Source organism: Convolutriloba macropyga, chromosome 10 (genome assembly GCF_964194025.1).
Source record: "Convolutriloba macropyga chromosome 10, txConMacr16.3, whole genome shotgun sequence".
In the NCBI taxonomy this organism is placed as follows: Eukaryota; Metazoa; Xenacoelomorpha; order Acoela; family Convolutidae; genus Convolutriloba; species Convolutriloba macropyga.
The window spans coordinates 1,775,411-1,792,096 of record NC_134477.1 but is presented as its reverse complement, the minus strand read 5'-3'; the positions used below and the strand labels follow the sequence as shown (position 1 = coordinate 1,792,096).

Here is a 16,686-nt window from a genome sequence, read left to right as displayed (position 1 = left end):
TGGTCGACAGCACAAAAGACTTGCAATCCTGTTTTTCGTAAACGTTACTTAATTATTGATGTGATTGTAAAAGCTAGAGTCAAAATATAGCATAATACCATCCAGTGAAACATTATCGCTGATGTTTGCACATCATTCGGTTGTTTGAAGAACTAAAGACATAGTTAGAAAATTATATTATTCCTATAAGTTTCGATTAAAAAATATCTGATTGATATACGCTACTGTGCTTGATTTACAGACCAAAACACAATTATGCAGGTTGAAATAATACTGAACAAATTGAAAGAATCAGTGCTGAGGCTCTCTGTTAACAAATTGCACCCAAAACAGGTCTCAGATTGTGGGAACAATGGCACAACGCTGTAATTATCAAAAAATGAATTGACAAAATAACTTCGATAAAAACCATATAGAACACTTAATAAAATCAACAATTCTGTCTACAATTCTGATTAAATCATTGTTCAAAAGCTGTCTGTAATTTTAAATTGCATACTGTACCAGTATCCATATCATTTGATATCTATACCAGTACAAAAATTGTTTTTTTCTGGCTAATAAATTTCTATCAATCAATAAATAATAGCCCCTCTTTAACAATTTTTTTGTGGAATTACCTGGTCTACTAGATCTTGTTTTACAAAGAAAGTTTCTAAGTGCACTGTCAATCTGCGTACTAAGATTGCCATTCAAATAGATTTCAAGTTGCTGAGGTTTTTTTCTCCATCTTTCTGATTTATCCAAATGAAAACTTGCGAAGAATATATTTGTAGCCGGTTATTCCTGGACAGATCTAAAGGCGTGAAACTGTTGGGTTCCAAATGTGAACCAGTACAAGTCAATTTTTCATAATTACATGCAGATCTCTAAGCTAATCAAGGGATATCATCTTCGATATCAAACTCCGGCCCTGAGTAAAGAGACTCCGGCTCTACAAGTGGTTCTGGACTAAGCGATTCTGCTTGGCAGAATTCTTCATCTAGTGAGTGTGAAGAGATTGGTTCTCGGAGAACTGATTGTAGATCTAGGAATCCTTCATCAGATAGATCTTCTCCCGACTGTGCATCAATTGTTTGAGTCGAATCTCGCTCATATGCTGTATAGAAACAAAGAATAAACTGAATGCAATTGATGGAAACGCGAACAAACTCATGGATTAAACTTAGCAATTGAGAAAAAAAAAATGTTCTGTGAGTTTTAATTCTATTGTTTCCCTCTCTCATGATACCCCCCCCCCCCCCCTCCTACCTTGTCCATATATGTTCTTATCAATTGAGCAATAGAGGTGTTTTTGACATAGAAATATCCACATGAGAGCACTGTATGCCTGAAATGGAGTGGATTTGCCTTTAGAAGTAAAAAGAATGGAACAGATTGCTAACCTGCATCAAATGCATGTTGCTCAGGTGTCTTTCCACATACTTTACGATTGAGTCCGTATTCCAAAATTCCATACTTTGTCCACGCTTTTTTAGCAATTTCCAGTGTCTTTTCGAGCAGCAATACCTTATTGTTTAAATTCTGCATCTCTTCACTTTTTTCTAGCATACAAACGATTAAAGGATATTCTGCGCGTTGTTCGTATTTCTCTATTTTCTTCTCCGTGCTATCATCATACCCAAAACCAACAAAACATCTGAAGATAACATCGCATGCGTCTTCGTCTTTGAAAAGCTGTTGTGCTATACTCAGCTCAACAGATGCGACACATGGGAAGTTCTCTGGTCTCTGGAAAACGTTGTTGCTTTGTATGATTTGACTGACCTCATACTTCAGTATAAAATTGTATCTCTTCCAAACTCTAGAAATTTCTGTTAAAGCCTTGCAATCAACAATTGCAACAGAAGCCAGTAGTTTTCTACCTCCCCACTTTTTATACTTCTCTATTCTCCTCTCTTCACTCTCTCCACTTTCAAATCCAAGGCATTCATTAAATATGACATCACATACTTCATCGTTCTCAATGAGTACCAGTCTTAGGCGCCCAAGTCCCCAGCTGAACATTCTTTTCCTGTCCGAGCGCGATTCGATTTTTTGTAGCATCACATTCACCTCATAGTTCAGTATGAAAGGCCGCCTCTTTAGTACATTTAGATAAGTTCTGGTTATTAAATCTCCGCCATTCGTAACTAGATCGCTCAGATGGAATCCTCGCCACTCCTTTTGATATTTCAATATCTGTTCATCCTCGCACTCTCCACTATCAATTCCAAGGCAATTTTGGAAGAATGCTTCCGGTACTTCATTTTCACTCAATAGCATGGGAGAACATTTCCGGAATGAGACACCTTCCGTCAAACTGCTCTCCACAAAAGATTCCACTTCATCCAGTAGCAGATGACTGTGCCTAATTATTAATCCACGGATTTTTGAAAGAACCTTGTCAGTGAACTGCTTTTCATTAAGGTGAACATGAGTACTCCTCCACAATCGGTACATCTCTATTTGGTTTTCCCTATCCTCTTTACTGTCAAACGCACCTTTCACAAATATGCCACACAAGACACCGCTTGTGCTTGGAAGAGAACTAATACGGCCACTCTCGTGCTCCATCATGAGATGTAGTACATGGTGTTTCTTGAATGCAACAAACAGAGTAGATCCTCTAACAACATTTTTCTGTAATAAGTGTACCAAAAGCTCATATGGATACTTGAATCGGCGGAGAAGTAGATGAAAAATAGTTGCATTTGGATATGTCTTGTTGACCTCATTTGAGAGTAGACCTCTCTTGGAGAGATACTCAATCCAGTCTGAGATCACATTCTTGTCATTTGACATGACACTCCAATAGAGTGAGTTTGAACCTGCCAGTGTTGTGTCATCAAGGCTGTGCACTTCTTCAAGTGTCACAATTGTCCATTTACCATTCGTTGATCTCTTCCACTCTAAAATTTCAGAGCATGCGTAGTGGAGAGAACTGAAAATAAACTTATTTGAAATCTAACAAAGAAGACTCTGAATATATCTTTCTAAGAAGCTTTGCCTGAACAAAACTGATAGCAGCTAGCTTGTCTACAGAAACGGTATAAACAATATGGGACGAAATTTGAATCTGCACGAGGGAGATGTCCTCGAACATATCTTCTAGGATCAGAACAAGACCTTTTTGTCAGTTTTTAGGTCAACCAACTTCACTCGAGTGCTAGGAACGTTTTCCGAGCGTTTCTGTGATCAGATTTTGGTTAGACTATGTATTCGTTACAGAATAAAAAAAAGCTAAGCTCTAGATTTCGCCCATTGAATATACGCTCATACATTGCATCAAAATCTTCCTAAGATTCCAAAAAAGACAATTTAATCTATTTTTTGTTTAAAAACAAGCATCCAACAATAGAATAGAAGGAAGACATCAAGTACAACTAAAAACTATTTGCTACAAAAATTACATTACTGGAAAAGAGAGGTTATATGTTATTTGTGTATGTTCAAATTAATGTCGATTCAAAGTAACTTGTAGAGGAACTTTTTTTACCTTTGAATGTTAATCTTCTTTAGATTGGAGCAAAATTAGGAGCATCAAATCTGTTAGGTTGCTTGTTTGGTTTCAAATTTAAACATGATCAAATTTTGCTCGATAGCAGTTACGATCAAATTTCAGCTGGCTCGCAGTATTTCCTTGCCCCTGTATGAATTTCCAAATCCATCTTCAAACAGAACGTTTTTAACAAGCTAAGTCAGTATAATCCTAAGATTTAAAAAAACATTTTGAATCGGTCAAAATACAAACCAGCAATTAATAGGCTTGAAACCGGATCTGGAATCCCTTAAGTCAAGGGCGACCCTTTTTGACTAGTGTTAACTTTTGCGGCATTTGGTTGAAAGATGTCCCGTCTTGCCGTAAATTTTTACCGAATATCTTTGAAAAATTCCGTCGGGGGGTATTCTGTATAATCTTAAGGTCGTGCAAACATTTGTCTAAGACATCGAGTAAATAGATTTACCCCTTTTATCTAAGCGACCATTATGAGATTAAACTTAAATGTCCAAAGTCTGGAAAAGGGCCCAATAAGTCTTATTCAACGGACAAAGGTTTGATTCTGATATTTTAAAAATAAAAGGAAAATCTTAAATGAACAGACATCAGTTTACACAATTAATTTAATCACACAAACGTAACTGATAAGGGTGAGACTTACTTTGTTCTGATATACACTTATGTTTCAAAGCCAAATTGCTAACTCGACAATTTCCAATCTCTAAACTTCAATTTTGACAATTCTTAATATTCCAACTTCAACTTTCCAGATTTTCTGAATCTGAGCTAAACCGGTTAAGCAGACTGGATTCTGTTGTTCAAATTCTATTCCTATAACATTCAAGCCCAACTGGCTTCCGCAAATAGTTTTTGGTGTTCTGCTCAACCTAGAGTTCCCGTTTTTTCTGGTTTTCCACCATGCGTTTTGAACAAACCTAAACCTGGTTTTTCTGATCACAACAAAGATCAGGCTTAATTATCCGATTCTTCGCAGCAATCTGCGACACACACGCGCCTAAATTTATAAAGCTTTGAAATGTGTGGAATCGGAATTATGCGGAATTTCGGATTCTTATTACTTTCACTTCACTTCTGAATAAGTGGCAGCAGCTGTAATTTTTTAAGAAAAGTCAGACTAACACTTTGGTGTTACCAGGTGAAAACCGAAACTTTGGTTAATAGCAGTTTTAGTTCCCTTATTTCATAAAGACGTTAATCCGATCTGCTTGTTCTTAGTTTCCTACTTGGCGCACGCTTGGGGGGGGGGCTCCCTTTTACCCGTTTACACTACAAAAATTACATTACTGGAAAAGAGAGGTTATATGTTATTTGTGTATGTTCAAATTAATGTCGATTCAAAGTAACTTGTAGAGGAACTTTTTTTACCTTTGAATGTTAATCTTCTTTAGATTGGAGCAAAATTAGGAGCATCAAATCTGTTAGGTTGCTTGTTTGGTTTCAAATTTAAACATGATCAAATTTTGCTCGATAGCAGTTACGATCAAATTTCAGCTGGCTCGCAGTATTTCCTTGCCCCTGTATGAATTTCCAAATCCATTTTCAAACAGAACGTTTTTAACAAGCTAAGTCAGTATAATCCTAAGATTTAAAAAAACATTTTGAATCGGTCAAAATACAAACCAGCAATTAATAGGCTTGAAACCGGATCTGGAATCCCTTAAGTCAAGGACGACAGTTTTTTACTAGTGTTAACTTTCGCGGCATTGGTTGAAAGATTTCCCCGTCTTGCCTTAAATTTTTACCGAATATCTTTGTAAGCCATTTAAATGCTGAAATTGTTGAAGTTGCCACAATATTATTTCAACTTTATTCTGCTGCATTACTTGTTTCGTCGTGAAGAATATGAAATTTTTAGGTTAATGGCTAAGCACAACTCTGATCATAACAAATTTGAATGCAGCAACCATGCTTGAATTAAAACTAACTGACCGGAAAAGAAAAAAACGCAGGATAAAATTCTCAAATTCAAAGCCTGTCCATCCAGGAGTTGGTTCGAGGTCAATAACGCACGAACCAATTTGAGCCGAAGTATTTTTCTGGCCCGTTCCAATCGTATAGTATTCCCGTTTGATTAAAGTCAACTATGCTCGAACACCTGGACATGGGAATTCTTTCCCAGGTTATGCATAGATTACGTACATTTTGGACAATTTTTATAATAATTCAAATAAAGCTTTGCAAAAAGAATTCAATGCACTTTTTGAAGTCAAATCCTTCGGTTTGCAATTCAAAAAAATACAACTTCTTACTTTGTGAAGCATGAGTTCTGGTTGGTGTACAGAACAGTCGCGGAAATGCTAACGAAATCTGGAGCCGAACACTCACTGTTTGACAACTGAAAAGTTCAATCACATCCTCTGCTTTTCCCTTTAAAAGTCTTTCTAGTTTTCTTTCCCACCAATCAGTTCGATAAGTGTCGTCATCAGATAGACTCAGCCACCCAATGTTGCATGGTGGATCAGCAGTGAACTGGTCGTATATTCTAACATACTCACTCTGAAGTGCCTCAAGATATGTTGTGAATTCTTTCTCCTTATCCCATTCTCTAATGTCTTTGAACACAACTATACCCACTTCATACTGTGCTCTAGTAACAGCCATGTTGATTGCTTCTAGTGTTGCAACAGATGCATCTGCCATGACAAGTACCGATTGAAATTCCGAGCCGGATACTTCTTGTACTTTTTCTGATTGAGTGTCATTCACTATTTGAGTGGCACCCCACGATAGCCCAATCTCTTCCAGTTCAGACCGAGGTACAATATCTTCGCTAAGAATTATAATTAACCTGTCTGTCAAAGTACTTTCAAGGAAGGTTTCATGCTCGGAAAGGGAAAACAACTCGTTCTTTTTATATGTGTATACACCGTTGAATATTTGATACCGGATACTGAGTTGGTTGGCTTTGAAGCATCCAGGTACTCTTACAGGCTTTACAGGAAAAGGAAACTGTTGTAGTCTTCTGTCTATATAGCTGCTCGAAACGGAGCTAATGTGACTCGAACTGCGAAACAATACGTTTAAATTTTCGTGGTGAAAAACATCAGGAAAACCCAATTGATACAGGTTGTCGGTTTTTTTATCCGATCCAGTTTCTGTCAACGAAATCCAACAGCATTTGCAATAACGTAGGGCATCCAGAAACGGAATCTCAAAATTTGAAACTTCGTCAATCATGACTACAGTTTTTTCTATCTGCAGAAATCAAAAACTTACAGATTTCTTTGACTCTGATACTTGTCTCTATAAAAATCCATCACAGACACTTCATTGCTAGTTACTTTTTTAATTATTTAAATCTTTTGTTACCATGAGCTAAAAACACATTGAAGTGTTGTCGTTCACGCTAAATAATGTCACTCATGGTGAGGTGCCAGACCGAAAGTCGATTTGGCCAGACCTAAATGAACGCTCAGGATGGGTGTCGTGCTTTCAAAAATGAGAATTTCAATGGAATGAAATTGTTCCTTCCCGGGCCGAGGTGTCAACGCTAAAAAACGCAAAATTATCTAAGATTGGCGTTGAATGCGTTGAATTTTTGTAAGATCTGCGCTTGAGCGTAGATCTTACATAAATTCAACGCAGTCAACGCTAATCTTACATAATTTTGCGTTGAATTTGGGCGTAGATCTTACATATTTACCGTTGAACATTAGCTTAGATAATACATATTTAGCGTTGATTTTAGCGTAGATCTTACATAAATTCAACGCGTTCAACGCAAATCTTACATATTTTGCGTTGAAATTTGGCGTAGATCTTACACATTTAGCGTTGAATTTTAGCGTAGATATTACATATTTAGCGTTGAATTTAGCGTAGATCTTACATAAATTCAACGCATTCAACGCCAATCTTACATAATTTTGCGTTGAATTTTGGCGTAGATCCTACATATTTAGCGTTGAATTCTAGCGTAGATCTTACATATTTAGCATTGAATTTCCCGTAGATCTTACATAAATTCAACGCATTCAACGCCAATCTTACATATTTTGCGTTGAAATTTGGCGTAGACCTTACATATTTAGCGTTGAATTTAGCGTAGATCTTACATAAATTCAACGCATTCAACTCCAATCTTACATAACTTTACGTTGAATTTTGGCATAGATGTTACATATTTAGCGTTGAAATTTAGCGTAGATCTTACATATTTAGCGTTGAATTTAGCGTAGATCTTACATAAATTCAACGCATTCAACGCCAATCTTATATATTTTGCGTTGAAATATGGCGCAGATCTTACATAGTTAGCGTTGAATTGTAGCGTAGTTCTTACATATTTAGCGTTGAATTTAGCTTAGATCTTACATAAGTTCAACGCTTTCAACACCAATCTTACATATTTTAGGTAGAATTTGGGCTTAGATTTTACAAATTTAAGGTTGAATTGTTTGAATTTCATTTCAGACCACTTTATGAGTTCAAAATTTTTTCAAGTTTTTTTTTTCAAAAAGTCAATTTTTTCACTGTTTCGACCCCTATACTTCACAGGTGAGAAAAGCGAAGTCAGCAAAAAAACCATTTTTAGTGCTAATTTATAGTGCAAAATCCATTTGAGACCATTTTACGATTTCAAATACTTCAAGTTTTTTTTCAAAAAGTTAATTTTTTAACTGTATCAACACTATACTGCACAGGTGAGAAAAATCAACTTTTAGTGCTCTTTTATAGTGCAAAATCCGTTTCAGACCATTTTACGATTTCAAAACTTTTTCAAGTTTTTTTTTCGAAAAATTAATTTTTTCACTATTTCGAACCCTATACTCCAAAGGTGAGTAACAAGAAGTCAAAAAAAATCTTTTTTAGTGCTCTTTTATAGTGCAAAACCCAATTCAGACCATTTGAAGATTTCAAATTTTTCAAGTTTTTTTTCGAAAAATTAATTTTTTTTACTGTTTCGGCCCCTATACTTCACAATTGAGAAAAAGAAGTCAGCAGAAAAGAACCATTTGCTCTCTTACGGTGCAAAAACCATCTCAGACCATTATAGGAATTCAAATTTTATTCAAAACTTAAAAAATTTTTTAAATTTTTCCCAGCACTTCTCACATGATAAATGCGTTGAATACTTTGAAAATATGTAAGATCTAGGCTAAATGCAACGAAAAATATGCAATTTCTACGCCAAATTCAATGCAAAATATGTAAGGTCTACGCTAAAATCAACGCGAAATATGTAAGATCTACGCTAAATTGGATCTTTTCCGTTTGTTCCCCCCCCAGTACGATATGCGCCCCCCCAGTTACAGAGCACGTGTAATTACATAGTAAATCACTATGTAAAAATATTGCACGTGCGTCTGGGGGGTGCAAATAATATGCGCCCACTAAGCTGGGGGGGGCACAAACGGAAAAGATCCGCTAAATTTAACGCAAAATATGTAAGATCTACGCTTTATAAGGATTGCGGCTCTTAAGGAAACCAAGGTACGGTGGCACAATGGTAGAAGAGGCGACAAGTAAACAGGAGGTCAGTGGTTCGAGTACCATACCAAGAGTTCTACGCATTGATTTTTTGTAAGATCAACGGTAAATTCAACGCAACAATATGTAAGATCTACGCTAAATTCAACGCTAAATATGTAAGATCTACGCTAAATTCAACGCTAAATATGTAAGATCAGCGGCAACTAGCGTTGACAAGTTGGAAAATTCACCGACATTTCTTACATAATTTGGCGCTGAATGTGTTGAATTTTTGTCTTAAAATTCAACGCATTCAACGCAAAATTATGTAAGAAAATTGCATTGAATTTTCCGACTTGTCAACGCTAGTTGCCGCTGATCTTACATAATTTTGGCCAAATTCCTCGGCCCGAGTTGTGTTTAAATTTTAAACTATTTATGAGGTACCCAGGCCGAGGTGTCAACGCTAAAAAACGCAAAATTATGTAAGATTGGCGCTGAATGCGTTTAATTCCTGTAAGATCTACGCTTGAGCATAGATCTTACATAAATTCAACGCATTCAACGCCAACCTTACACATTTTTGCGTTGAATTTTGGCGTAGATCTTACATATTTAACGTTGAATTTTAGCGTAGATCTTACATATTTAAGGTTGAATTTAGCGTAGATCTTACAAAAATTCAACGCATTGAACACCAATCTTACCTAAATTGCGTTGAATTTTGGCGTAGATCTTACATATTTAGCGTTGAATTTTAGCGAAGATCTTAAATATTTTGAGTTGAATTTAGCGTAGATCTTACATAAATTCAACGCATTGAACACCAATCTTACCTAAATTGCGTTGAATTTTGGCGTAGATCTTACATATTTAGCGTTGAATATTAGTGTAGATCTTACATATTTAGCGTTGAAGTTAGTGTAGATCTTACATCAATTCAACACATTCAACGCCGATCTTACATAATTTTGCGTTTAAATTTGGCGTAGATCTTACATATTTAGCGTTGAAGTTAGCGTAGATCTTACATCAATTCAACGCAATGAACACCAATCTTACCTATTTTGCGTTGAATTTTGGCGTAGATCTCACATATTTAGCGTTGAGTTTTAGCGAAGATCTTAAATATTTTGAGTTGAATATAGCGTAGATCTTACATAAATTCAACACATTCAATGCCGATCTTACATATTTTTGCGTTTAATTTTGGCGTAGATCTTACATATTTGGCGATGAATTTGGCGTAGATCTTGAATATTTTGCATTGAATTTAGCGTAGATCTTACATAAATTCAAAGCATTCAACGCCGATTTTACACATTTTGCAAATATATTTTTCTTTGATTTTTGGCGTAGATCTTACATACTTAGCGTTGAATTTTAGTGTAGATCTTACATATTTAGCGTTGAAGTTAGCGTAGATCTTACATCAATTCAACGCATTGAACACCAATCTTACCTATTTTGCGTTGATTTTTGGCGTAGATCTTACTTATTTAGCGTTCAATTTTAGCGAAGATCTTAAATATTTTGAGTTGAATTTAGCGTAGATCTTACATAAATTCAACACATTCAATGCCAATCTTACATAATTTTGCGTTTAATTTTGACGTATATCTTACATATTTGGCGATGAATTTTAGTGTAGATCTTACATATTTAGCGTTGAAGTTAGCGTAGATCTTACATCAATTCAACGCATTGAACACCAATCTTACCTATATCGCGTTGAATTTTGGCGTAGATCTTACATATTTAGCGTTCAATTTTAGCGAAGATCTTAAATATTTTGAGTTGAATTTAGCGTAGATCTTACATAAATTCAACATATTCAATGCCGATCTTACATAATTTTGCGTTTAATTTTGGCGTAGATCTTACATATTTGGCGATGAACTTTAGCGTAGATCTTAAATATTTTGCTTTGAATTTAGCGTAGATCTTACATATTTAGCGTTGAATATTAATGTAGATCTTACATATTTAGCGTTGAAGTTAGTGTAGCTCTTACATCAATTCAACACATTCAACGCCGATCTTACATAATTTTAGGTTTAATTTTGGCGTAGATCTTATATATTTAGCGTTGAAGTTAGCGTAGATCTTACATCAATTCAACGCATTGAACACCAATCTTACCTATATTGCGTTGAGCTTTGGCGTAGATCTTACATAATTAGCGTTGAATTTTAGCTAAGATCTTAAATATTTTGCTTTGAATTTAGCGTAGATCTTACATATTTAGCGTTGAATATTAGTGTAGATCTTACATATTTAGCGTTGAAGTTAGTGTAGATCTTACATCAATTCAACACATTCAACGCCGATCTTACACAATTTTACGTTTAATTTTGGCGTAGATCTTATATATTTAGCGTTGAAGTTAGCGCAGATCTTACATCAATTCAACGCATTGAACACCAATCTTACCTATATTGCGTTGAGCTTTGGCGTAGATCTTACATATTTAGCGTTGAATTTTAGCGAAGATCTTAAATATTTTGAGTTGAATTTAGCGTAGATCTTACATAAATTCAACACATTCAACGCCGATCTTTTATAATTTTGCGTTTAATTTTGGCGTAGATCTTACATATTTGGCGATGAACTTTAGCGTAGATCTTAAATATTTTGCTTTGAATTTAGCGTAGATCTTACATAAATTCAAAGCATTCAACGCCGATTTTACACATTTCGCGTTGAATTTTGGCGTAGATCTTACATACTTAGCGTTGAATTTTAGCGCACACTTTGCAATTTTGGCGTTGAATTTAGCGTAGATCTTTCATAAATTCAACGCATTCAACGCCAATTTTACATATTTTTCTTTGAAATTTGGCGTAGATCTTACATATTTAGCGTTGAATTTTATTGTAGAACTTACATATTTAGCGTTGAAGATAGCGTAGATCTCACATCAATTCAACGCATTGAACACCAATCTTACCTGTTTTGCGTTGATTTTTGGCGTAGATTTTAAATATTTTGCGTTGAATTTAGCATAGATCTTCTGAAAATCCATCACAGACACTTCATTGTTAGTTACTTTTTTAATTATTAAATCTTTTGTTACCATGAGCTAAAAACACAATGAAGTTTTGTTGTTCACGCTAAATAATGTCACGCATGGTGAGGTGCCAGACCGAAATTTGATATGGCCAGACCTAAATGAACGCTCAGGATGAGTGTCGTGCATTCAAAAATGAGAAATGCAATGGAATGAAATTGTTCCTTGTGTTTAAATTTTAAAATATTTATGAGGTACCCGGGTCGAGGTGTCAACGCTAAAAAACGCAAAACTATGTAAGATTGGCGCTGAATGCGTTTAATCTATGTAAGATCTACGCTTGAGCATAGACCTTACATAAATTCAACGCATTCAACGACAATCTTACACAATTTTGCGTTGAATTTTGGCGTAGATCTTACATATTTAACGTTGAATTTTAGCTTAGATCTTACAAATCTAAGGTTGAATTTAGCGTCGATCTTACATAAATTCAACGCATTCAACGCCAATCTTACAAATGTTTTGTTGAAATTCGGCGTAGATCTTACATATTTAGCGTTGATTTTTGGTGTAGATCTTACAAATTTAGCGCTGAAGTTAGCGTAGATCTTAAATATTTTGAGTTGAATTTAGCGTAGATCTTACATAAATTCAATGCATTCAACGCCGATCTTACATAATTTTGTGTTTAATTTTGGCGTAGATCTTACATATTTGGCGATGAAGTTTAGCGTAGATCTTAATTGTTTTGCTTTGATTTTAGCGTAGACCTTACATAAATTCAAAGCATTCAACGCCGATTTTACACATTTTGCTTTGAATTTTGGCGTAGATCTTCCATATTTACCGTTAAATTTTAGCGTACACTTTGCGTTTCTGGCGTTGAATTTAGCGTAGATCCTTCATAAATTCAACGCATTCAACGCCAATTTTACATATTTTTCTCTGAAACTTGGCGTAGATCTTACATATTTAGCGTTGAATTTTAGTGTAGATCTTACATATTTAGCGTTGAAGATAGCGTAGATCTCACATCAATTCAGCGCATTGAACACCAATATTACCTATTTTGCGTTGAATTTTGGCGTAGATTTTGAATATTTTGCGTTGAATTTAGCATAGATCTTACATAAATTGAACGCATTCAACGCCGAGCTTACATAATTCGCGTTGAATTTTGGCGTAGATCTTACATGTTTAGCGTTGAATTTTAGCGTAGATCTCACGTATTTTGTGTTGAATTTAGCGTAGATCTTACATAAATTCAACGCATTCAACACCGATCTAATATATATTGCGTTGAAGTTTTGCGTAGATCTTACATATATTGAACGCATTCAACGCCGAGCTTACATAATTTGCGTTGAATTTTGGCGTAGATCTTACATGTTTAGCGTTGAATTTTAGCGTAGATCTTAAATTTTTTGCTTTGAATTTAGCGTAGATCTTACATAAATTCAAAGCATTCAACGCCGATTATACACATTTTGCATTGAATTTTCGGGTAGATCTTATATATTTAGCGTTGAATTTTAGCGTACACTTTGCATTTTTGGCGTTGAATTTAGCTTTCGTAAATTCAACGCATTCAACGCCAATTTTACATATTTTTCTTTGAAATTTGGCGTAGATCTTACATATTTAGCGTTGAATTTTAGTGTAAATCTTACATATATCCAACGCATTCAATGCCAATCTTACAATCTTTTTGTTGAAATTCAGCGTAGATCATTAGCGTTGAATTTTAGTGTAGATCTTACATATGTAGCGTTGAAGATAGCGTAGATCTCACATCAATTCAACGCATTGAACTCCAATCTTACCTATTTTGCGTTGATTTTTGGCGTAGATCTTACATATTTAGCGTTGAATTTTAGCGTAAATTTTAAATATTTTGCGTTGAATTTAGCATAGATCTTACATAAATTGAACGCATTCAACGCCGAGCTTACATAATTTGCGTTGAATTTTGGCGTAGATCTTACATGTTTAGCGTTGAAATTTAGCGTAGATCTTACATATTTTGTGTTGAATTTAGCGTAGATCTTACATAAAGTCAACGAATTCAACACCGATCTTACATATTTTCGTTGGATTTTTGCGTACGTTTTATATATTTAGCGTTGATTTTTAGCGTAGATCTTACATAAATTCGACGCATTCAACGCCAATCTTACATATTTAGCGTTGAATTTTGGCGTAGATCTTACATATTTAGCGTTGAATTTTAGCGTAGATCTTGCATAAATTCAACGCATTCAGCGCCGATCTTACACATTTTGCGTTGAATTTTGGCGTAAATCTTACATATTTAGCGTTGATTTTTTTTTCATTCCATTTCAGACCACTTTGCAATTTCGAATTTTTTTTCATTTTTTTTTCAGAAAGTCAATTCTTTCACTGTTTCGACCCATATACTGCAAAGGTGGGAAACAAGAAGTCAGAAAAAAAAATAATTTTTTAGTGCTCTTTTATTCAGCAAAATCCAATTCAATCCATTTTACGTTTACAAATCTTTCAAGTTTTTTTTAAATCTTTTTTTATTTTACTTTTTCGACCCCCTAAATAGTAAATAGGTGAGCGACATTCCCCGGGCGGGGAGGGTGACGACCCCATGTATTAAGATTGGCTATAGCGGCTTTGACCGCTTAGGGTCGTCCCTAATGTATTCAGATAGGCAATAGAATCTAGGGGTGCCTACATGTATTAAGAATAGGCTGCATGTATTAAGATAAGGAATAGAATCTCCATGTATTAAGATTGGGTATAGCCGCCATGTATGAAGATTGGGTATAGCCGCGATGCATTAAGATTGGGTATATCCGCCATGTATTAAGATCAGTTATAGCCGACGACATGTATTAAGATTAGTTAAAGCCGTCGACAGGTATTAAGATTAGTTATAGCCGTCGACATGTATTAAGATTAGTTATAGCCGTCAACATGTATTAGGATTAGTTATAGCCGTCGACACGTATTAAGATTAGTTATAGCCGTCGACATGTATTGAGATTAGTTATAGCCGTCGACATGTATTAAAATTAGTTAGAGTCGTCGACATGTATTAAAACTAGTTATAGCCGCCGACTTGTTTTAAGAGTTTTTATAGCCGCTGACATGTATTAAGATTAGGCATAGAATCAGGGGTACTTAAAAAAAAATTGTTGAGATTTTTCGTACAATTTTATGTTGTTTTTTCCAATAATTTCTAACTAATCTCTTCTGATTGGTTAAAAATGATAGCTTTTTTAACAAAATTGAATTGGAAAAGTTATAAATAACAGACACAGTATAAATTATGCACATCAAACTACAAAATCACTCGAACATTTGCATTAAATAGGTACAAATTATAAAGCATGTTTAGAAAAAATCACAAAGACAAAATATTAAAAACATCAGATATTAAACAATAAAAAGAAAAATTATTATAAAAACTCTACAATTAGAGGGGTTCGGTATGGATACCGTCAGCTAGAACTACTCGTTTGGGATAGAAATAGGACAGCCCTTTCTTCGTCTGTTCATATGTAGCAACACAATGATTTATTGTTCTGAACCCTCTGCTTGTCGAAGTAAGGTTGATAATTTCATCCATCACTCGTCGATATTTTTCGATTGGTCAATCTCCAGTCTCCTCCAGAGTTCTTTTGTACAGGCCTTTGCTACTTATTTTGTACTTGTCAGACTTGGCAGCGTAGCAACAGTAGGTTTTACTGCAGAGACAAATCATTTCTGTGCAACTGAATTCTTCTTTGAAGAGTTCTGGCTCTCTTTTATCGTGCTTCTTGTAACATTCCAACATACGAAGCTTAGCGTATTGAAGTATAAAAACCCAACTATTATAGGTTCTCGATGCTCAATTTTGGTTTTTGCAAGCTCAACTTCGTAAATTTCTTTTGACACGTTGTTCAGACGCTTAAACATTTCCCATTGACTGCTTTGTGCGTCTTCTCATCATTCAGGTACTTGGTCTCTGTGTGTCTACTTTGTCCATACTTTGATATCCATAAGAGCTGTTAACCAACTATTTCACTGTCTCAGCCACAACGCTAGAGTCAGGATTTTCAACATCAGCCCTTCTAGCATCTACTACTGACTGAACAAAAGTGTTAAACATTTTTTGGCTGTGTATTGTACAAATCTATAATTTTTTGTGCATTTCAGGCCAAGACTGAGATAAAAGTTGAGTAAAGGAGTAATGAAAGTCCCGTTTTCCAACTCGAAGCTCTAAATCAACATTCGTTGAGGTTGTTTAAGTAGGTTGTTTTCAATTGCACACTCTCTCATATAATCTCCAATATCGGCTCGACTGACATTAAAGTTCTTAAAAATAGGAGGGAAGTTCGAAAACTAGTACTTTAATCCGTCTGTATTTTAATCCGAACTAGTACTTTAATCCGAACTTCGAGATCGCACTGTACAAATCCAAACATTTTCCCATCTCTTGTTTTATTGCTTCATAGGTAATTTGAAGGGAAAATTCTTCCTCGCGTGATTTCTGACATTTTCCTCTTCTTTAACACGTTCCCACCATTTACACTCCCAGACTTCAACAATATTGTATCCTTTGTTTCTCAAATAATCTCTTCTCAGTTCATCATGTTCTCTTTTTCTGATTCCTCTCTGCATTTCTTCCTCCGAGAGGCTTGCTCGGGCTTCTTGGCATAGGCAAAAATGGAAATAACAACCTTTGGCTTCAAATACTGTGTCACAATGAGCACAAAATCCGTCCACGCTAAAACAGTCAATCTTTTTC

The 16,686-nt window shown here is 35.1% G+C and overlaps 1 protein-coding gene across 3 annotated transcripts in view; it reads right to left on the bottom strand.

Annotated features, from left to right (window-relative positions):
• Positions 1–366: 366 nt before the first annotated feature.
• LOC142348340 (uncharacterized) overlaps positions 367–16,686 on the bottom strand; it is an 81,221-nt gene continuing 64,901 nt past the window's right edge. For 2 of the 3 annotated variants that reach the window (XM_075399651.1, XM_075399653.1), the window contains exons 2-4: positions 5,752–6,697; positions 1,386–2,891; positions 367–1,099 (exon numbers count right to left, since the gene is read on the bottom strand). In XM_075399651.1, the coding sequence (XP_075255766.1) occupies positions 879–1,099; positions 1,386–2,891; positions 5,752–6,697 (2,673 nt within the window). In that variant the 3' untranslated portion in view covers positions 367–878. The remainder of the gene's footprint in view (positions 1,100–1,385; positions 2,892–5,751; positions 6,698–16,686) is intronic. The other variant, XM_075399654.1, reaches the window with a different exon arrangement.